The 23,687-nt window shown below is 41.0% G+C and overlaps 1 protein-coding gene across 3 annotated transcripts in view; it reads left to right on the top strand.

Moving 5' to 3' along the window:
• EBF2 (early B cell factor 2) overlaps positions 1-23,687 on the top strand; it is a 238,991-nt gene that overhangs the window by 67,925 nt on the left and 147,379 nt on the right. For all 3 annotated transcript variants that reach the window (XM_025210136.1, XM_025210135.1, XM_006028712.3), the window contains one exon: positions 2,370-2,438. In XM_025210136.1, the coding sequence (XP_025065921.1) occupies positions 2,370-2,438 (69 nt within the window). The remainder of the gene's footprint in view (positions 1-2,369; positions 2,439-23,687) is intronic.

Genomic DNA, 23,687 nt, shown 5'->3' with positions numbered 1-23,687 from the left:
TGACTCAATTATGAGACTCTATGATATGTTTTAAAACTCTTACAGAGAGAGGAAACAAGTTTTGTTTCAGTGAGCAATAAAAAAGTTATACCATTGCAAATATATTTAACAACCACAAGAGCCTTTTGTTGAGCCTACCAGTGGAAGAGAAAATATTTTGCAAAATAGATGTCAACATTTTTTTCTTCTCAATAAAGTTTCTCTGTTCTTTTTGTAGAACTACAACTTTAATTTTATTGTATTTAAAAAAAAGCCCAAGCCCTGTTTATGAAACAGCTATTAGGTGGAGAAACAAGTAAAAGGCACTCTTAAAAAAAGTTACAACTGAGAGTGGATGATTCTTGATGGTATAAATCATCCTAGTTCTATTAACTTCAATTAAGCTATGGCATCTTACACCAGGAAAGGGTCTGCCTTGGGGCTCTTAAATGACTTGCCAGTCTTTTATTTTAAAAGGAACAGCTTCAGTGAATGCAGGAAAGAGGCAAAGGGAATGCAAAAGTGTCAAAGTAGTTCAGATTACAACTGATAGCTGCATTCTATCTCACTGGGCTGTATGAGCTTGCAAAGGGGAAGTCTTTCAGTCCTTGTGGCATTGCAATCTATGGATCAAAATATTTCCTACTTGCAAGATGGAAGATTTTTTTTGTCTAAGCAACTTACGTTTTAAGTATTCTATATATGAATATTCCCCATTTTAGAAAGGTGTAATCCTTCATATAGTATTGGGTTCATTTGTGCCTATTTTATCAGTTTTTCCTTGCTAAGAGCCATTCCAAGAGCTGAATTTGGGCTTCCTAGGGTGTTTGAAAATGCATTCAATCCCCCTTGTAGCATTACAAATAAAATTAAATTGTCTGGGCTAGATATGGCTCATGATTATGTTGGCGTAAATCAAAGCAACTTTGCTTGAATGTGATGGATCTAGCTTGGAATTATGTTAGTGTAACTGAGAGCAAAATGGCATCCATTGGATTTTTGAGCATGAGGGAATTTTGATGTAGTCTTTTAAAAAGTTAAGTGGTTTTGCTCATATATTTTCTTTGCATATGTTAATATCCTGGTTATTTCAAATTAAATTGCCTGATTTATTACAGCATCTGAATGCTCTTACATCTAATGAACTTGTGCATTGTTGCTTTGAGATAATTTATCTCCATATTTTCAGATCTAATAACAGGGACCCCCCCCTCCCCCTTTTTGTTTTTGTCTTGTTTTGTTTTTATTTTGTGTGTCAAACTATCAGATCCTCATCTGGTATAAATCGGTGTAGGTCTATTTCAATGAGATTACACTCCTGCATAGCAGATGAGGGTCTGGCCCATTGTTTTCAGAAAGAAAGGGCAGATACAAAGGTGCTGGGCTAGTACTGAGTGACTCAAACTGTCACTGAATTCAATGGCAGTGAAGAGGACTTAGAGCCTCTCAGAATTGGGCAGCAGCTGTCTCTCCAGTTATGCATATATGTGCATGCACATATATATACACATACATCATGTATTTAAAAAGTAGTCCCTGAGTAGTATTCATCTTTGTAAGCTCTATAAAGCAGGGACCTTCTGTTCTTGCATTTGCTTGTAAAGCCCCAGAAACATGCAGAATGCTGTAGATGTAAAAAGTTATAATTTGTAACTTGGTAAACTGGGTCCAAATCAATATATAGTATCATCATTAGACAGAGAGTTAGTAGTGCTATTTCTATATCCTAACATTACTGGCCATGCTGTATTTATAAATGGAAACTTAATATAAAAGGTTCATTACCGTCATCAAAACAAATCCCAAAGGAATGTAGCCTTCTTAAAGATTAGGCTCCACCTAGGTTGAGCTCTAGCTAGCACAGTCTGGTTGGATCTCCAGTCTGTATTGCTGGCAATATTATCACACCACTGAAGCTTTTGGTAACCACATAAATAAAGAGAATTAATAGAATAACTTATTACTACTATACAACAAGCCAATAGGTTGCTTATAACACCTTTTACTGATGGTCTAATTTATAGGTGATTTATAGATAATTATCTGTACCACAGGCCATGCATGTCTGTAATGTGGCTAAAATGTCTGTTATCCATTTTTAAGCCCTTTATAAATGGAGCTTTAGCCTAAAGTGTGACCATATTTCTCTTAATTTTAGCTGGGATTTTTCAAAGGAAAGCCAAAGGAGCCAATGGTTTCAGTCCAACTGAAAATAAAGGGATGTTGGGACCCTAACTTCCTCTGCCTCACCACTTCAGAAACCCAAGTCAGAAATTCCTGGAGGCCACTTAAAACTCTATAGAGCCTTATATTGAGTCAAGTGAGGCTTAGAGTTTTTTCCATGCATTTTCACTGTAATGCTCTCATTTTTGTTTTTCTCCCCTCTCCAGCCGGTGCTGTGAAAAGAAGAGTTGTGGCAACAGAAATGAGACTCCCTCAGACCCTGTGATCATTGACAGGTAGGAAACAAAGCTCACAGCAACAAACGAACCAAGCAAAACCACTGCATTGGCTTTGAGACAGTCAAAAGTCTTGATGGCTTTCTGTCAGTCTGTCCTGTGCTTTGATGTCTGTGTTCCATATTCCCTTGGAAAAGGGCAAGCTAAAGAGCTGCTTATTTTCAGACAGGCTCAGCTTCTCTTGGTGGAATTTTTTATTTTAATACTTCCTACATACACTCATTTTAACTTGACCAACAATACTGTGCATGTCTGTTCACCAAGGACAGGATTTGATTAGATCATGGAATAAATTTTCAGTAACCCGGCATTTTCATTAACAGTCCTTAACAACATAGTGATGGTGGGGGGAGGGTACATACAATACATACAATTTATGTATTTATTTTTTATTTTAGATGTACATTAGCCAAATTTTAAATGTATGGTTTGGGAATTAAACATCATCTTCACATATATTTCCAGATATGTTCCTGGAGTCTGCCTTCAGATTCTGAGTGAGTAGGGAACATGCAATAAAATCCTAAGGTAGCATATTCAAAACAGATTTAAAAGGAAATAAGCTTTGTGGTACGAGTGACAAACCAGTAGATCTCATTGCCATACGATGCTGAGGCTGAGAGCCTAGTAGTATTTAAAAAGAACACCAAGAATACACAGAGGTTTTAAAGTGAATATTAAAAAATCACAGCCAAGTGATTGCTTTAGATAAATTTAAATTCTCATGCTTCAGGATTAATTTGAACTTATCCTTAACTAGGAGTCAGGAGGAAGTTTTTGCTGCAGATGTATTATCCTGTAGCTACTGATTGTAGGCATCGGATACCTGGCTGCAGTTGGAGATGGGATATTGAAAAGATTGGTCCAGTTTCTTTTTTCCTGTTTTATGCAGCCCATATAGCAAGATCTGGCATCTCTGTAGTACACTGGAAGTTAAACTTGGGGTTAAGAATGGCTAAGCTAGTTTGAGTAAAAATCCAAAGTTCCCATCCCTCAGATTTTTAAACACAATTTTGATCTAAACTCTCAGGGAGGATCTGAACTTATTTGGATTCTTTTTTTTTTTCTTTTTCTTTGCCTTTTCACTTTCAAATGGTGGTTTGAAGCAAAGTTGGAAAGGCCAGAGTACCTACAGTGAGGTATTTCTGACTAGAAGTGCTAGACATATTATCTTGGGTCCTTACAATTGTCCTTAAAATGTATAGCTTGTTTTTGGCTGCCTTAGACATCTGTTTTGACTCCATGTTTGGGATATTTCCAGTCTCATATTTATCACTGACCTGTCACATGACCTCAAGCAAGTCACTCACATTTCTATATCATTATTTTCTGCTCCTATACTTTTCTGTTTAGATGATAAATTTTTCAGGGCAAGGGCCTTCTGCACAACACTAAACACAAAAGATGCTCTATGTGGTTCTGCAATGCAAATATAATACTAACAATGCTACCCATGAGTACTTGTGCAGATAAACAGAATAAATACTTCCAGAATTTATGTTCACCAGCAGTGAGGATTTTGAAACACACACATAAACAAACTAAATGCATTATCCACCCTCTCAAAAAATCCCTTTTGAGGAACAGTTTGTATTTCTAGACTCATGAGAGAATCGTAGAATCTGCATTGTACAGGGTTCCTTTATGGAAAGTAAACTGTGATTAGCAACTCTGCACTGAGTGAAATAATGCTTCTGAAAGGCAGCTCATGTCCTCATGCTGATGAACATTGTCAATATTGTTTGTGTATATGTATGTTTGTGCTTGAAGAGGGGTTATTTTATTCTGAATGCCTTCTTGCTGGCTTAATGTTGACTTCTGTGTGTGTGAGTGCTCATGATGATGAATATCACTTGCGTGAAGAAAACTAGCTCTGAGTTAAAAGGAAAGGAGCTAAGGTTTTACTTAAATTGCAGTGGTTATGACAAAGACCTTGGTTGTCATTAGGGAAGGGCACTGAGATGATCAAATCAAGCAGGCGTGTTGTAGGGACAAGCTATCCCTTGGTATTATGGGTCCCATAGGAAAGATGAACCTGATCCATGCTTTTAATATGGTTTCAGAAACGTACTACAAACTCGCTTTCAGACACATAGCTGGCTCACTGTTGAAACACGGTTTAATTCACTCTTTGATGCAAGTTGGAAACAAGTCTGGGACTAATAATGTTGACAGAGCTCTCTGCAGGAGTAGAAAGAAGTTTAAGCAAGAATTGGGTGCTAAAGTCATTAAAGTACTCCAGAGAATCCTAGCTGTTGTAGCCACTGATACGGGTTACTTAGGCCACATAGCCAGACTTTGATTTAGCAGGCTTTAGTGGAAGAACAATGCAGACAGTGTTGAATTTGTCATGGACTGCAGGACCAGGACTTGAGGGATGGAGAGAATGTGAAATGGAGGAAGAAGAGGTGCTGATCATCCACTTCACTTCCAAGTGAATTGTTTGTGAGAAGTGAGACATAACAGGAGTCTTCTGATATAGAAGGGAGGGAACATTGAAGCCAGCAAGGGAATAGCTAGTGTGAACATGATAAACTAGCATTGCCTTTCCACCTCAGTTAATAAATATGCATTGCTATTGCTACAAAGGTGTGTGAGAAAATTGAGACTGGCACTCAGGAAGACCCATCTGCATTATAAATCAAATCATATTAAGGACCTGGTTAAAACATAGCTTTGTTTTGTACCATAGAAGAGACCACGACCTGCTCTAACACAATAGAAGACCATGGCCCGTATCTGGGAAGAGAACACATCCCTTCTTAGTGCTATGTCCTTGTTTGAACCTGTTCACCATTGCATCTATCATGTTTAGGCTCACCCCCCCACCATGGTAGGAGTTAAAGTTAAAGATCTAAGATTAAAGGTCTGTTGACACTGCAGTTGGAAATGTGATGATAACATAGGTAGGCATTCCTAGGCTAACCTTAATCTGGTTAGTTTGGGTAGCAATAGCGGGGAACATGCAATGACATAAGTTTCAGCATAGGCTATCCCAGCCCACTTAGGAACCCAGATATATACTTGGATACTAGCTTGGGTATTTCTGTCTGTGCTGCAGTTTGTAAGACCCTAACAAAATTGACTCAATCATAAGTTACTGTGCTCAGACCAAACTGACCAGAACTTACCCCTATGCCAATGCAGGCTATCATCTCCCTTCTGACAATGCATTATTTTGAGAAATCCACCAGTTTTTGTCAGTTGAGGATCTGGCAAATTTGTGTTTGAACAGAAGATTTTCCAGACTGCTCTTGGAGCTGAAGAAGAATGTTCTTTTTTGCCCTTTTATTTTTCTCTTTGCATGTTCTTGCAGATGGGTGTATTATAACCCAAAGTGGTGACATTCATTGTTGAATCAAGAGCATCATGTTTTTATACTTAAAGGGGAAAAATAGTTCACTGAGGAGAAAAGTAATGCAGTCATGCTGTTCTCTGGCTCCCCTTTCCCCATGCCCCTGCTGCCTGAACAAAATTTAAAAATCTTCATGCTGAACAAAACATAGCTGCCATAACCTTTGCTCTAAGGACTAGATTTAGGTCCTAAGGACCATGCAGGGTTGTGTGTGTGTGTATGTGTGGCAGGCGGGGTGGGGGGTTTATTCTTGGAAACCAAAGTTTGTCTATATGACTCAGCATGCCTTTCATACGTTTAGGCCACTTCCCAGTTAGTATTTGAAGATTCAGATTTTTCCAAATGATCCTGATCCAGAATTTTCCTAAAGATTCAGCCTAGCCTTACCAATGAAAATTATTTATTCAGTAAGATACTGAAGAGTCAATGCGTGCTTGGGGCAGGCAGGTGTGTGGAGCTATTACAAACAGGAAGGCTCACTCCCCAGTGTTCCACATTACTCCATGTGTTTACTCTCAAACACAGATAATGAGCTTAGTTGGATGAGAATCTGTCTGGGTGTGTCTCATTTGGGCCATGCTGGCCATGGGTGAAAGGTTCTTTTGTGCTTGGAGGTTGGTGGGTCGGGTCACTCAAAACAGTAGAGGAAGTCTTTCTCAGTGTTTGGCCTGTTGTGCCCAGGTGGGTTTTTAAATAAAACTCAGTATATTTCTCTCTGAGTTTTTCTTCGATGGCTGTGTGTAGATGAAACAAGGGGCATGTGTGTACGACACTTTAAAGCAGGCTAAATGCTTTTGCACCACTTTAATGATGTCAGGGTTTGCACACCTCAGTGGTGTATTGCGCTTTAATTCCAGCCACTATAGGAAATTCGGCAGTGTAATGTACGTTAAATGACTTGGGGCTTAGCAAACTACAACTCCTCTGAGGAGTTTTAGTTTGTTGCTCCTACAGCTATGGAGCGAAGCACCGGGCTCCGTGCAGCTCAGGGGCTCTGCAGGAAGCCCTGCAGACAGTCTGGCAGCAGCCCGGGCAGGCAGGGGCCCCCCCCCCCCCGGGAAAAAAAAAAAAAAAGCAGCGAGCCTGATCTTTCCCCCCCACCCCTGGAGCCTGCCTGCCTGCCTGAGCTGTGCGTGGGCCTCGTGCTTCCCTCCGTGGCTGCGGTGCCCCCTGGGACCTCCCAAGCTGGATGCCTGTGGGCAGGTGCCACTTTTGGGGGGGGGGCATTGCTGCCGTGGCGGGAAGCACCAGCCCATCCCCACAGCCCAGGGACCATTCCACCCGCCGGCAGTTTGCCCTCCCCTTCCCACTGCCGGAGGGGCAAGTAAGTCAGGTGTGTGCCCGACATGGGGGGTTTAAAGGGCCCTGAATTGAAGGGCCCTTTAAACCCCCAGATTATCAAATGGCATAAATGGGCATGGATTCAGTATGTTTCAGTATCTTTCCATAAGTTGTTGCTTTCTTTCTACACTTCAACACCGCACAGTAGTTCCTGAGTGGTGGTAGCCTCCATGGTACCCTCCCTTCTTGAGTTATTTGTCACATCTCAGCTCTTGGTAGGTTTATGAGTTCAGTAAAAATATTGTATTAAACTAAAACAACAAGTAGCGGACTTTTCCGTGGCTGTAGTAGTGCTTAGTGGTGTATATGGCAATCTTTGGAATTTAAGCTATTGCCTTATATTCTAAGATTTGCTGAAGAAAATGCTAGGTGGGCATATGACAATCAGGAGACTTTGAGGAAGATCTTTGGGAAATGATCATGTTCTTCCTTTTACAAATTAAATTTGCAAGTGAAAGCTTGTAGCCTGTGTCCTGTCTGTATGAAAGATATCATTCAGTTGTTTGGGCTATCCATCACCTCTTAAGAACACAATCCAGTTATAGGGGGAAACTGGTCCAAAGTTCAAAACATTTTATTTTAATATTCACAAATATTAATTTTTCATTTTGAACTAGTGTGGTAGGTTTATGTTTTTTAAAAGGGTATAAGATGTGCAAAAAAAAGTGGCATTGGTGTTTGGGTCAAAAACATATGCTCAAATTGAAACAATTTTTTTTCAGCTTTTCAGTCTCATCAAGAAAAACTGAAACAGTTCTATTTTTTGGGTTAACCGGAAACAAAATTTTCAATCCCTGCTGTTTGGTCACCAAATTGAAAAATTGCTTATTGGCACAGCTCTGTTCTGTAGCACAGTTCTGCTAGTACAACATGGTTCTCTGTCTTCAAGTGGCTGTATCGTATGGAGGCTTTGGAGCCCTCTGTTTTCTTTCAGCTAGCAAGGTGAGGTCGTTTAGCCTGGGTATTTAGGAACTCATGCTCCTAGTTATAAAATTTAGGCGCAAATAGCCTAAATTCACCATTTTTTAAAGGGCATTAAGGATGTACATGTGTAGTTGAGCACCTTTATGTGCCTAATATTTAGGCTAATGTTCCTTACAGCATCTTATGTAGATGTACCTGTACAGTAGGGAGTCCTGGATTCAGCCCCCACTATTGATAAACGTTCTAATTGTTCAGTAAGGCCTAATGTGTTTGGGCTCTGTTTAAAGCTTGGACTAAATTAGAGTAATAGAATTTGAGCTATTAGTTTGTGGGGGGAGAAGATGGAATGTTCTCTTGGGTTAGAGGTGCATTGAAGAATTGTAAGAGGCTTAGGGCCAGATCCTTCACTCTGATGGGACTATATTGAGTTACAGTAGCTGAACAACTGGCACTATCATTTTAGATGGTGGTGAACCACAGCATTGGTCAGCTGACATACACTGTAGCTATTTAGCCATTTGTTGAGCTAACACACACTTTGAACAGAGGCCAAAGAGACTGAATTACATTCTTTTATCCTAGAGTTCATCCTTTCAGAGGAGAGCCTGAGCACTGTAAATGGAGTTTGCTCCACTGTGGCTCCTGTTATACCTGTTGTATTGATAAGCAGAGGGCTCAAGTCTCCAGAGTCAGCTCTCTGGCACATTTCACAAGCAATAAAATACACTTCAGGAAAGACAGCCTCTGTCAGACACAAACATTATGAATGTGCCACTGTGGTGTCCATGCTTTCTGTTAAAGTGCTTGCTATAGTTTGCCAATGTAGGACAGGGCCTGTGTTGTACCATGTCCTGCTGCAACACAAGTGGAAGTTTAAATGATATGCTTGGCGTTTGAAGAGTGCTTACTAGTTTGCAATATCTGCAGACTGTTTTGCATATCCATTTTCAGCTTTTAATGAGCTCAGGCATTAATGGGTGGTGTTCCTTCTTCCTATCAACTGAAGCAGGAAAGGAAGGGAGTAATGGTGGGAGGCAGAATTTCCTAGTGTTTGGAACTGAGCAATAGGAATTCAGAGAACTGGATCTAATTTCCAGTTATGCCACTAATTTGTCCATCAGAAAATCACTTAACCTCTCTGTACTTTGGTTTGCCCTTAATTTAAGTTGTTAGTTGCCCATTTTTGGCAAGTATTTTGAAATACTTGCCAAAAGTATTTATCCTGGTTTTGGTTTGATGAGTGGGGTCTCAAACCATACTCTCTCTTGTATTTCAAAACATTTTATTATGTTTCTTGCCTTATCAGGGCAAACAGCATTACATAATATGTGACAGGTTTGGAACTGTTCTACTTCATTCCCTTTTCACCCTTGCAAAGCTGCTGCAGTGAAATAAATGTTTCTCTAAATCCACTGCTGCTATAGGGAGGAGTCATGAGAGTGAAATAACCACTTTTCTGTTCTGCTCCCTACTCTTCCCTCCAAAGCCTAGAATGATCTCTCCACTTGTCTCTGGGAGACAAAGTCCTTTGTTCACTGCTAAACCCAGCTCTCCTGCAAAGAGCTGCTTTTGTGCCATCTGTCTCTTTATGAATTTTTTAGTAGTTTGGATGTTTCTGAGAAGTCAGTAACTTAGAGTGCACTATCTTAGCTTTTTGACAGGTGGTTTTCTTAGTCCATTTTTTCCTTTTAATGAACAAAACCAAACCAAAGTTTCTTTTTAAAACGCTAGGTTCTAGAATGGTAATCCTCAAAGTGAACACCAGCACAACAGTCACTTAAGCATGTGAGGAGAGCAAAATGGTTGCTTGTTTCAGTCTTGCTTAATCACTTCTAATGTGGTTAGACAACAGATTTGCCAGCAACCTAATGAGTTTAAAGGAGGAGAAGAATATTTTTGTAAAAGGGAAAAATAAGAGTTGGAAAGAGGCAGGATGCTTAGACGGTTGTTCTTAGAAGAAAAGGTGGTTAGGGTGCTTCCCTGTGATTTAGGGTTCAGTTTCTTGCTCTGCTAGAAACTGAACACGTCTACAATGCTTCCTTTGTGTATTTGGGAAGAACCATGGGGAAATGCTTCTTAAGTGACTTCATTGCTGCATTTTTGGGTTTCACACCTCCATCAGGACAAGGCAAGACATACAGGGGTTTCTCTGCTGGGGCATGTCAAGGATGCTATGTGGGCATACCTGTCATCCTCAGTTCTACACTAGAAAAATAAGGATAACTATATTACTTTACCTCATTGAAGACGGTGAGGGGCTAAGACCATACAGTATTAGGGCCCACATAAGGTAAATGTATTCTCAGCATGATGTATAGTATATAGTAATGTTCTTTGGGTACAATAGGACAAGAAGGAGAATTGGGTGAGGGAGATGTGGCTGAGATAATTTCTTGAAGTGACATCAGAAAAATGCAATGGTTTTGAGTCTTAACTCATGACTTGGCATAGCTCTGTTTGCAATTAGCCTATGGATGTTTTGGCCCCACAATGACAGGGCAAAAAAGGCGATGTCTGGGTTAGATCTTTTACATCTTTTAAAAGAAATTGTGACAGTTGCTACCACTGGAGGGAAATCTTAAGACGATAAGTCTAATCAAGACAAGGCCCAAAGGGATTTAGCATTAATTAGATGAGGTCCAGTGATGATCTAGTGCAGTTTAGATGACAAGGATGGATGGAGTCCAGCCTTGTTAGAAAAAGCCATGTTCTTACCCAGATAAACGGCATTGCCCATGCTGACTGATTAGAATCCTGACTGGCCAACACAAAAATTTGAGTCAGCTTAAGCAGAGAGGATCAAATCCTTGTCCCATGGAAAAGAATGGGAGTGTTACCAATGATTTCTGGTAGGGGAGGATTTTGCTTAGTCTGTGTACCATATGGATTAGGGAGCAGCCAACAGAGGGAAGGCAACAGAATGAGGAGCCATGAAATCCAATGAATTTGCTCAGGGGAAATGGAAAAAGATAACAGTGGCACCAACAGATGTGTCAGTATAGACTTCCTATCAGTATGCACACATCTGACCATTCATTGCTTTGGGAGGGGTAATATGCATTCCATTCTGTGGTTAGTCCACACAGGATGGTGTTTGACTGACTAGAGCTAAAACCAAAGAGATTGTTCCCTTTCTTGCTGATGGTCCTGGATTCAAATCCTGATGGAAGACCCCCTGTGGGTATATTGTAAAAAGTGTGCATTTGACCTATGTGTGTTCTCACAGCCCAACCATCAAGATCTCTCTCCCGGGGTCTGTTGTGTGGTTTTGCAACTCTGAAATGCAGAGGCATTGAGATCCCACTCATCAAACCAAAACCAGGATAAAGTTTCCTGTGAATTAAAACTCTCCAGAGATTGTTGATTGATGTTTACTGAGTTTAACAGCTAGAAAAAAAATACATCAACCAAACACATCCCATGCACCAATTCTCGGTGGTTGGAGGCCATAGTAGAACCTGCATGTCTGACTATGCTTTGCAAGACCTGGTACCCAGCTGGTCAGGCTCACCACACTGATAGGGCAGGAATTCTACTGTAGTTGATGGTGGAAGGCTGGGGGTGGGGCTTAGTGGAGTGCCATAAACTGTTTTGGGCAAGGCTGTGGTCCAAATTTTTTACATCCTAGTATACACATCCATGACTCTAAATGCTTCCCTTTTGCTTATCACCTTCCCTCCCTCTTTTCTTATTCTGCCTTAGCCCTGTTTTGTGGACTCAAGACATCTTTTGCCATAATCTTGCTCTTCACATTTGCCTTTTGCTTCTCTTTTACACTTTTCTTTCTTCCTAATCCCACCCTCAGTTGTTGTGCGTTTCCAATGCAGTCTGTTTCTGATGGACTTTTATAAATAATCTCCCATATCTAAACACTCCTGTATTTTAGCCTCTGTCAACAAAGCTTGCTTCATTCCTCAAGGAAGCCTTCCCATTGCATATGGAAGCATGTCTCCTACTTTTCAGTTAGTTTCCTCTTCAGAGTGTAATATAAAACTCAGGGAAGTGAAAGGAAAGACTCCCCTCATCTTCCATTGCATTTTAGATCAATATTTCTTTCTGTATCTGTGGTATTTATATGTTCCCCATGACACTAGTCTCTGAACACCTTGCCATCTTGAATATATTTATCCTCCCAACAAGCTGGCAAAGTGGGAAAATGCTGTTGTTCCCTTCACTGAAATGGAGACGAGACACTGGGACATTAAGGGACTTGCCCAAGATTTCACAACAGGGTACTGAACCCAGCTCTGGTGCTTTAAATAGTCAGCCAATCTTTCCTTTCTCACTGCAACTTCTATTTCCATTTCTCTCGCCTGCTCTCATTTCATATGTGACTCTAATATATTTTCTCTCTTCCAGACCCATCTTCCTCCTGCCTTCCCCCTCCTCTGTTAATTCCCTTCCCAAATAAAGAACCCAGTGCTTATTTCTCTGTGGGTGTTCCATTTATAACTCCATGTTTGGTGGTTTTCACTTCAAATGGAGTCCATTGAGCTTGTAAATTGTATTGGATCAGTGAGCCTATAATGAGGCTTCCAAGTCCAAACAGTGCAAGTCTTCTGGGATTTTATTGTTCATAAAGCTTCTTCCCTGGGGAGTGATAGAGTCATTAGGTGTGCACTGTGTTTAATATTTGGTCATGACAGGAAGCAATAATTTTCTATCTTTACTGTGGCTCCTGAGTTGTTTTTTAAGCAGTTGGCTTATTCAAGTTACAGTGACTGTGAACCAATTAGGCAGAAAGGAGATGCTGCTTCCAATATAGATTTGTATCTCCCTATAAATGCTCTTTCAATGAGGGGAAAAATGTAGTGATTTACTGATGGGTTGTGGCTTTTAATCACAGCTTTGGCCCTCTCGTGAACTCCCTAGATCTATAGTACCCCACGGGAGATGGTATAAAGATGTTTGTACCCAACAATGGTATTTCTCTTGCTAGAGGGTTTTGATATTTATGCATTTGAAACAATGGAATAAATTGTTCTAAATTGTTTCTGGCATAAATGCTGATAGCAGTGCATTGTTAACCTTGCTGTTTCATAGCCCATCCTGTCCTTGTGGAAATCTGTATTGAAACTCCCATTGACTTCAGTGGGAGGAGGAGGATCATGCCTATGTTGAAGAATTTTTCTAAATGGAAGTTGGTATAGATCACTTGGGCCATGATTTTAAAATAAATGACTGAGGATTTTGTCAGCTTCAGACTTTAGGGACCCAACCTGAGATACCATAAGAGAGCCAAGTTTCAGAGGACAGATGCTGAATGTAAGAGTTTGTGAAAATATTTCTCATTAAACCAATTTTTTTTCCCAATGAAAATTGGCTATTTGACCAAAACAAAAAAATTATTTGAGGATAAATTGGTTTTAATTGGAAAAACTAGAAATCACAGACTGAATGATAGTCTTTTTTTTATTTGGCTTTTGTCAAAAAAACTCCAAGCAAACTTGAGGGCATCGCATTTTTTTTAAATGTCATGTAATTTTTCAACCTCTTCTATCTAGCAATTTGAAAATCTGTTTCCTTTCAGGTATCCCAAGTTGGGAAACCAAAATCACTTGATTTTGGGCATCAGTGTTTTTTCTGAGCGCCCATACCCTCCTGGTTTTGAAATGTCTAAAATCTCTTTATCACATTTAACCAGCTTCTTAATTAAAAATGTGCTAAGCTATGGAAGCTGGCTTTTTAAGAAATGCATTTATTTAAATATTTTTAAAAAATAAAAATATTGGGTTGGAAACACTTGTTCTAAATGATCTTCTCAGTAGTAGCATGACACAAGCAGCACAAGAACAAATTTCACCCCAGTTTCTCTTGCTTTCCAGTAGGAAGTTTTTTTTTTGGCCCCGGGAAGTGGAAATTGAGGTCATACACAGACAGTCTGTTCACTGTTGTGTTGTATACTGAGATACAAAATCAGGGCAGCAGAAAGCTGTTTGCCGAGGTGGTGATGATGGTGATGCAAATCAAGGTCTGCAACAGTTGAAGTGGTTGTCGCAGCTGCACATGAAAAGTTGTTCCAGCTGTGCATGAGAAATTGTTCAGAGGAAAATGAAATCCAGCTCAGAAAGGTCACATAAGGTGAAGCTGTCCAACAGTCATTTGGAGGAACTCCAAGGTGTGTGGAGGTTTTGTGTTTTAAGATGGATCTTTTCTCCCTTTGGAGCTGCAGGATGGATGGGCGGGATAGGGTAGACGGCTAGAAACTAACTGATGTAGGGCTTCAACCCTTAGATTTGCTACTTTTAGACTGCTTTAACTTTCATATTATCATCTTTATTCAGGGTCCTGTAGCTGATGTAGGATGAACAGTACTGATAGTCTGAGGTCATCTGTATCCTAGGGTCCGATTTATATCCTAGTGAAGTCAGTGGAAAGACCTCATTGGGTTCAGAGCAGGCTAATAAGCAGGTATCGCTCAGTATATGCCAACAATCTAGTCTTCTTAAGGAAGGAATCATTAAAAGAGAGGATAGGGAATCCGGGGCAACGTACTACGTAAAGCAGAAGTCCAAAGGTTGCAGATTTGGGTTATTATGGTCATGAATCATTTCTCCTTCCATTTTGCTTCAGTACTGACTAAACAGTTTTTAATAGGAGAACAGTGTATGGTTTAGTGGATTGGATGTTGGAATGTGAGGTGGACAAACCTGGGTTATATTTTTGGCTCTGGACCTACTGAATGACCTTGAGCAAATTACGCCCTATCTGTATCTCCTTCTGCCCTGTCTTGTCTATTTATATTACAATGTTTTTGAAGTAGGGGCTGTGTACCAAGCATAATGGGGCCTTGATCTCAACTGGAGTCGCTCAGTATTATTTTCATACAAATGGTGACAATAGTTGACATGATGCTGACTACAGCTGCTCAGTGTAGACAGGTCAAGTTATGTTCATTTCTGCAGCAGCTAGTCAAGGGCAAGCCCTGCTGCTAAATACAACTCATGCCTGCTTACATAAGTCTGACAGCATCGGATCAGCTCATCTATGTACAGCCCCTAGCATTAGGGGTCCCAAATTATAGCAAGGGGTCTCTAGGTGCTAGTGTAGTTTTTATTATACAGGCTTAGCACAGTTAAATTAGTTTTCAGTATGCAAGCTTAGCACAATTAAATGTATGTCTGAAGAGGAAGCCCATGGGTTGGGCTGCAGACACTTGAGCTAAAGAAGTTCTGTCACTCTTACAAAGCTCATCATAACTTCATGCCCATGTTCCATGAAGGATTAGTGACTGAAATAACTTCAGCTCTGCAGCCCATGGAATGCTGATCCTTTTTCCCTCAGCTCACGTTTTGGCATTCAGGTAGAGACATCGTTTTTTGTGGGGAGTGTGTGGGGGGAAGGTTTCCTTCTCTCTTAAACAAAAATATCATTGGAAATCTGGATCTCAAGCAAAATAAAATTAATATTCTAAATTACCATAAATCTTTCCAAATTCCAGGGTTTGTAGCCTGGTAGGAGAGTTCTCTGACAATTTTTCTTTTGTTTTCCTGATGTTCCCCTCAAAGAACTAATCTACTTACTCCACAAGATATGCCATCAATAGTGGAAGCCTCTTGTACTCTGCTGTCACTGCTGACTGTAACACAGAACTATGTTTTCAGCCTCTTCATCGTAAGTTTACTTGTTCTATATAAGTCTATTCACTTGCTTCAGAGGTAAGTTTTTCACTAATGGACTTTCCCTTTGGATCTCTTTCTTGATCTTTGGTACTCCATGCAAGAGACTTGAATGAGAAAGGAAATAAATGATTACCTTGCTTTTATGATCTTCCATACCCAATAGCTGCATTGCAAAATACAGCTGCAAAGTGTGTTTGCATTAACCAGGTATGCATGCACATGCACACATTGTCTTTTTCAAAATGTCAACCTTGGAGAAAGATCACTGAGTATTTTTTAAAGAGATGGCATAACAAGGGCTGTTATAATCTAAAGGAGTTGGAAGCCAGTACACAGTGAATATGCCATCAGCTAATCTTCTATAAAGAAATTAGATTAGGAGAGTGTGTCAGATGCTAAATACAAATTGGATGTAATTGCTTTTAAAGCAACATAGTTAAGCACTCTGATACTGCTTTTGAAAAGACCATTTTAGTAACTGGACCCTGATTCAGCAAAACTTTTATGCTCATGTTTAATTTTAAGCTTGTGCTTAGTTTGTATTGAATTCAGTAGGACATAATCATATATGTGAGTGCTTTGCTGAATCTAGACCCTAGAGAGAAAAGATGGTTCTTGTAATTAAGGCTTTTTACTCTGATTCATAAGATTCAGGTTTGATTCTGCCTCTGCCACTGACTTTGTGTGACTGTAGGTAGGGCACTTATTATTCCTTAGTTGCCTCCATCTGTAAAATGGCAACAATAACTCTTCCTTTCTTGCTTTCACTGATGATTTATATTTAGGCTTGGCAGAATTCTATTCTTATTTTTTTTAATCATTTCAACGGCTAAAATTAATGTTTATTTTTAAGTGTTTCTTTTGATATTTATCAATTTTTATCAATTTAAATTTTCTGGATGGCACAAAATTAGCAGTGTGGGGGGCAGACAATTTAGTAATGACAGTATACTGTTAAAAGTTTTATAAAGTCATATGGTAAAATACATAAAAGTAAATATCCATAAATCATACCTGTTTTAAGTCATTCTGTTCATTCATCAGGAAAGATCCAGGCAGGCAGGGGCCAGAAGAGGAGGGCAGTGGCACTCCAGAGCTCTGGGTACACTGGGAAAAGCAGCAGCTGCCCAGCCCAGGGCCAGACAGCTCCCCACTCCCCAAAACCACTTAAGGGGTGAGCCCTGCCAGAAAGGCAAGAGCAGAGGGGCAACCTAGTCCCTTGACAGCAATGGCCTCCTGTCCCTCCAGACAGCATGGGGGCAGCGACTGGGCCCCAGGGGCACCCCTACACACCCTGCCCTGGCCATGCAGGGGCCGGGCTGGGCAGGAGCTCTGGGAACACAGGGAGAGGCAGCGTGATCGGGACAGGGTGCACAGGGATGTGCCTGGGGCCCAGCTGCTGCCCCCATGGTGCCTGGAGGGGTGAGAGGCTGTGGCAGTCAAAGGGCTGGGTCACCCCTCTGCTGGTGCCTGCCAGGCAGGGCTCTCCCCATAAGGGGCCACAGGGAGCTGGTTCCCTCCTTGGACTGGGCAGCCACTGTCTCTCATGTTCCCAGAGCTCCTACCTGGCCCAGCCCCTGCATGATTATGCCAGGGGCCAAATTCCCAGCAAGTCCCAATCACTCAGGGGCCAGCCCAGGATCGCTGGGTGTTTGGTGCCCAATCCCTGGGATCTGGGCAAAGCGAGTGACCGGTGGCACCAGCCTCCCAGCTGCCAACAGCTCTGCCCCTCCAATCCTCAATTCCAGCACAGCCCTACCAGCATGGCCCCCAACTACTGCAGTGGCTGCCCAAGCTGCTGCCAGAGAAGTAGTGCACAAATGGTACAGCTGCAGCTCCTCCACCCCACCTGCAGTGGCCAGTGTGTGTGTGTGTGTGTGTGTGTGTGTGTGTGTGTGTGTGTGTGTGTGTGTGTGTGTGTGTGTACAGTGCCCCCTGCCCCAGCTTTCCTTACCCCCATCCCAGATTTTTTTTTTTTTTTAAATCTCCTTTCTATAAATTTTGATAATTACTGACGGACATTTTTTTCCACTGGGCTGTGAGTGACAAGTGAAATGCATGTCTATCAATAAAAATCGAATCCTGCCAAGCCTATTTATATTGTAAACTCTTCTGGGTAGGAACTGTCCCTTAACACATACATGTACAGCCTCAAGCATAAGGGTTCCCAGTTGTAGCAAGGGACCTCTAAGTGTTATTGTAATAATTATTCCTACAGGTAGGTTAGACTTAAAACAAAGTTGTTGTTTAAACCAGAATAAAAAGATTTTTTTTTTTTAATTCATTGACTGAAGGGTATTTTGTTTAAATTTCAAAAACATTCCCCTACTGAAAATGTATACCTTGATTTAAGCAAAAAAAAAAATAAAATCTATAAATGCATCTGAATAGATAGCAGGGGTTTAGGTTGTAGCCGTGTTGGTCTAAGGATATAGGCAGACAAGGTTCCTTGGGTGAATTTGATATCTTTTATTAGACCAACCCAAATAGTTGGAGAAAAGTTATTAAATTTTTGAACCTGAAAGCTTGCCTAATAACTTTTCTCCAACTATTTGGGTTGGTCTAATAAAAGATATCAAATTCACCCAAGGAACCTTGTCTGCCTCTGAATAGATAGGCGAGTTGTTTTCTTTATTTAAGTAAACAGGCAAAAAGTAAGCTGGCAAAAGAAATTAAAGAAGTTTCCTTTTTTTTGGTAAACTTCCTTGTCATAGGCCTTGGCTCGAACCCGTGATATGTTGCCTGCACCACTGACAAATCCAAGTGCTCCGAAGTCATGAGGCAAGATAAAAATGAGGCACAAGATAAAAATGAGACTGGCTGTCTTTCAAATCCTGAAAGTTTATATAAAATACATTCAGGGTAATTTTTTAGTTACTTTCTGACTTAAGGTTCATATTTTTCAAGCTTTTCTCTAGAAACTTGAGTTCTGGAAAACATATTTTTTAAAAGATGAGAGTTGCGATTCTTGCATATTCATGACTCCAAGAGACGGGGATTTAAATCCAGCACCAAACAATCAAAATAATACCTGGCTTTTACAGAGCTATAGGAATGTTAAATAGTTTCTTCTGGTGAGCTGGAAATCTTTAGCCTCATATCTGCTGTTTAGAAAAATACCTGACATTTGTTTTTTTCTAAATTATTCCATCAGGTTAATTTTCTTAATCTTTTCCATTCAAAATGTTAGCATATAGGCAAGCCCTATTGACATCCATGGAACTCTCTGAGGGTGCTGGGTGCCAGATGCATAGTACAGTATACAGGACTGAAACCACCATCTTGCTCCTTCAAACTCACTGGGTACCTCCAGGGTGACTGAGCACCCAGTGCATACGGTTTAGATCTTGGTTCCAGAAATATTTTAATAGAATTTTAACTGCTTTCCAGTTCAGAAGAGCTTTGAGGTCACTGGGACTAGAGCTTGTGTTAAATTTAAGCTTGAGTTTAACATGATGTCCTGAATAGAAGTGGATTTCCCTAATTGTGGTCTTGAATATAAGTGCCCAGTAGCTCATTGGATGCTTTTTCAGATTCCAGGTCTTCATTGTAAGTTCTGCTACATTTGAGGTGACAAAATGTCCAATAAAAGCACTTCCTGAGAAAGCTGGAGTTCACACCTCTATTAGAAGACGGTGGAAAACTGTACAACACTGTGTCAGTGTCACTTATTGATAGTGAGCCTCAAAAAATCTTCTGGGATGTTTCTCTTAAAGAGAGAAAAAAAGTCTTTATCCTAAGCATTTCTCAAGCATTCCTTCAAGACATCTGGTTTTCTCATTTTCTATCTTTGACTTCTGTGCCTTCAAAAATATCACTGTCAGTTTCTTACTATTTAGCCAAACAATACAAGCAGAAAGTTATCCTGCATAATAACTTGTCTAAAACATGGTTGACCTTCAGAGAGTAGTGACCTTAACTACTTCACTGACAGGGGCTTTGATGCTGTTGCTCTGTGTTCTTTATCCCCTCTTCTTCTCCAGTTTTCTAAGAGAAAAATAGACTTCTTTACATCAGGTAAGACAGTGGGCCATGTGTGATGCTGCCAGGTTTTCCATAGTCACATGCTGGTGGCATTTTGAGTCCATGCAGGATCTCCACTTTAGAATAAGTAAACCAAACAACAAGAAAACACCCTGAAAAGAACTTTGAAGCATGTTGAAGGGGGCAATGGAGAATAACAGAGAGACAGATCATCCCATGGAGTTATGCTTATAGATGTTAATACAAAGTGGGTACACAGCATTTTCAGTTTGGGGATATTCATAACAGACAGATTTGCTGGGTTTCCATGATGCAAACAAAAAACTATGACTACCTAGGCAAGGAGCCAGGTGGAGAAATCTGAGATTGGGTAATGAGCCCTGGGAGGAGCCTGGGACTAGAAGTCAGTGGTGAGGAGGAGCATGGAAGGGCAACTGGAGGCCAAGGTTAAGGGAAAGATGGGTCACAAAATACACCAACTTGGGCTGGTCATAACTGGGCATTGGAATAAAGAGCACAGGGTCAGGTAGGGAAGCTAGGGGAAATAATTAGTTATAATTTGAAATTGTACTTTAATATGCATTTAGGCAGGGGCCAAATTAAAGTTGAAGGCAACCCTACCTCTGGCATTTCTAAATTGTGAATGCCTGACTCTACAGCTTTAGTGTTCCATGATCATGAGGGAGAAGGTTGTATGTAGTGTGTGCTAATGTTACCATCAGTTAATTTTTGTATTTGTAGCTCTTTTCCTGCATATGTATATGTATAAATTCAAGATACAGAGATAAGTCTGCTTGTATACTTTTTCTGCTTAGATTATGCATAATCTTTGCACTTTTGCATGTTGTAGAACTCATAGTTTTATGTGGATAAAATCTATCCTTATTGAAGTTTATTTATAAAAACCCTCAAATCTAAAGCTTAACTGTGATACTAAAAATGGATTTCACAAAGATATTGTGTGTCTGGAAAAAAAAGGATGCAAGTGTATGTTTGTTTGTGTATATGGATGTGTGTATGTATATGCAGATGAATAGGTATAGGTAAGTAGGAGTGTATATATAGTGCTTTTGCATGTGTGTAATGCACCTATATGCTTGATATAGCTTGTGACAGAATGCTATATAGATACCATTAAAAATTTATTTAGATTTCATCTAGTTTAATGCTACATCAGTTTTAGGACATTTAGATGCATCTCACTTAATACTGCTAGAACAGAACAGCACTGTTAAGCCCAAAGTCATTTGTGAGACTTGGATGGTTAGGCTCTGACCTTTCCCCTCTAAAGACATAGATCTGAACTTGAGAAATTAACTTTGCCTGCCTGTCCCACTGCTGCTCCTAACCTACATCACAAACACTAAATATAAGTCTGCAGAATGGATTATGATTGGCAGTCACCTTCTTTAGGAATGGAGGCCCCCAGGTGGAATGGAGCACAGATAATGAATTGCCCTCTTTTTATCCCAGGAGACGGATAGTTGTAATGCACTTCCCACTTTAATCTGAAGTCACCCTGGCTGTAACACACTCTCTGGATACAAAATGAACTTTGGTTTTACTTTTGTAAATATAAGCATTCAGAGTTGTTTGTCCAAAGATCTGTGCTTATTTGTTCCATCTACTTCTGAAAGAGTATTGTAGAGGATTAGAAGTGCAGATCACCACCCCTGTATGCAGACTGGCAACTGGAGTATGAGCTGACATTTTATCTCATTCACGTGTATGTTAGACTGAATGTGTCTGAGATCCTTCATTGCAAAGGTGATATGCAAACAGCAAAGTATTATTATTGCCTTTTAGTGTTAATGTGCCCATCAAAATTAAGGCTTAGTTCCTTTGTCCACCACAGCCCCTTTGTCCTTCTCTTCACAACCACTTTAAGATCTCTTTTATGCGGCTGGAATAAAAAATGGACTGAGATGAAGTACAACTACTTTTTAAGGGTTGCAATTCTTGATATGTGTCCCCACTGTGCTGGAGTAACATTAGGGTGGCTTCACTGCTTCATTTCTATGTGCACAAAGCAAGAGCCAGTGGGTGGAGAGTGCTTGGGAGTGGCGCTTCTAGGAATGCCACAGAAGCAATATAGACATGACATGTACACAGGCTTTATTTATAACTCATCTCCTGTTCTTTGTTTATTTTGCCTATTTCAATTACAAGCACTGTAGGCCCAGGTGTGTTTTTTGCTCTGTAGTTGTACCATCCTTTCTGTAATGGAGCCCCTATGTCTATTGCAGGAGTGGATGTTTGGGCTGGAGGGCTACTTAAGGAGTTTTGGTGAGCTGTTGCAGGCTGGGTTAGGTCCCCCTTCCTCTTCTCCCCTCTCTTCCCCCAACAGCTCATCAAAACTTCCTAAGTGGCTCTGCCTTGAGGCCCAGCCCTGCACTGTCACTGCCTGGTGATCCTGGCCTCCCCATAGAATCCAGCCTGGGATCTCAGCGGGCCACGGGTGGGTGGGGTGAGGTGTCTGGGAGCAGGACAGGTTGGGGGCAGTGCCAGGGCCAGGACTTCAGGATGGTGACAGCTTGTGGCCGGGGCCCAGGGTAAACCTGTGATCCGCTCTCGGCATGCCCATGCCTGTGGAACCGGCACCCATTGCAGAGATGTATGGGCAGCAGATCATGGCTGTGCTCTGGGCCCAGCTCTGTACTCACACTGCCCCAAGATCCCATCCCTGGCCTTAGCCTCACCTGTCTGTCCCGCTCCTGGATGCCACTCCCTGCTCACCTGTGGCCCCATCTCATCTGCCCAGCTGAGCACACCCTGCCCACGTGGGTCCTGGACCAGTCTCCATGGAGACCCAACCTGCCTGCTGTATCCAGCACTCTCGGTGGCAGGGGCAGGGCAGATGGGCTGGGGTGCCTGGGCAGTGGGGCTGGGTCTGGTGGCAACAGTGACACTAGAGGCAGCAGCTGGAAGAAACCACTACCACCAGGGCTGCAAGGAAACAGAGTCCAGCCACTGCACCGCCTTAGCCATGCTGCAGGCCCAGGAGCAGTGAGATCAGCTGCATGTGCCATGGTCTGGACTGCCCTCCCCTTCCCCCACCAGACCGGTCAGGGCAAAGGGACCCACCACAGGCCAGATAAAATCCCTTGGTGGGTTAGATCTGGCCAGCGGGCCATATTTTATCCACGCTGGTCTAGTGGATTTATAGATGCAATACAATACAAATTAAAAATAACACCTATTAGTATTTGCTGACCTTTTTTTTTACATTCTGTACATTCATTAACTGAACTGGATAGGGGAAAAAATTGTCCTTTTTTTTCTTTTCTCTGTTTTTGTCACAAAGCTTAGCTGTGTCTTAGTCCTAGAACTGGCTGACTTTCTATGAGAATTTTTTTTTTTTACTGGTTTCTTGAAATTTACAATAATTTTTTTATGGAAAATTTTGATGAGCCCTTTCTCTTGTAGGTTTCTAGCTAAAAGTAGAAATGATAACAAAAGAAATTATTTTGAAATTCAAAATTATGGACGTTTCAACCAGCTTTACTGGTTCCTAAATTAGTCTGTCTAGGGACAGTGAAACATTTTAAAAAATCATAGTCACTTATATGATAGGGTACAGAGTCTTTTACCTCGAGATCACAAATTCTAATCCACTGCTATCTGATTTAATTCAGTTGGTTGTAATCCAGTGGTAATCAGTGGTAACTGAAATATGATGGCTTTTCAGTGGCCCTGCGGGAAAAGATCTAATCATTATTTGTATTATAGTAGAACTTGGAAACCATAATCATGAACCCAGTGGACACATCTACATGAGACACAACTGTGCAATGGTTACTGTACATTTATGTAGTATTTGTATTAGCAGATACTAAATAAATGTGCAGTAACCAGAGTTCCTGCGAGGTAGTGCCGGCAAATGTCTTTTAAGTGACTCTACTGTGCAATAGCATAATAATGCTGCACAGTAGCATATTAGCACTGTCCATGCTGTAATGGTTACTGTGCACTCAGTGTCTTGTGTAGATGTACCCACTGATACCCTGTGCTGTACACAGAAAA

Source organism: Alligator sinensis, unplaced genomic scaffold, assembly GCF_000455745.1.
Source record: "Alligator sinensis unplaced genomic scaffold, ASM45574v1 scaffold685_1, whole genome shotgun sequence".
Lineage (NCBI taxonomy): Eukaryota > Metazoa > Chordata > Crocodylia > Alligatoridae > Alligator > Alligator sinensis.
Note: the sequence above shows the minus strand (reverse complement) of the source record. Positions and strands in the feature narration are given on the sequence as shown.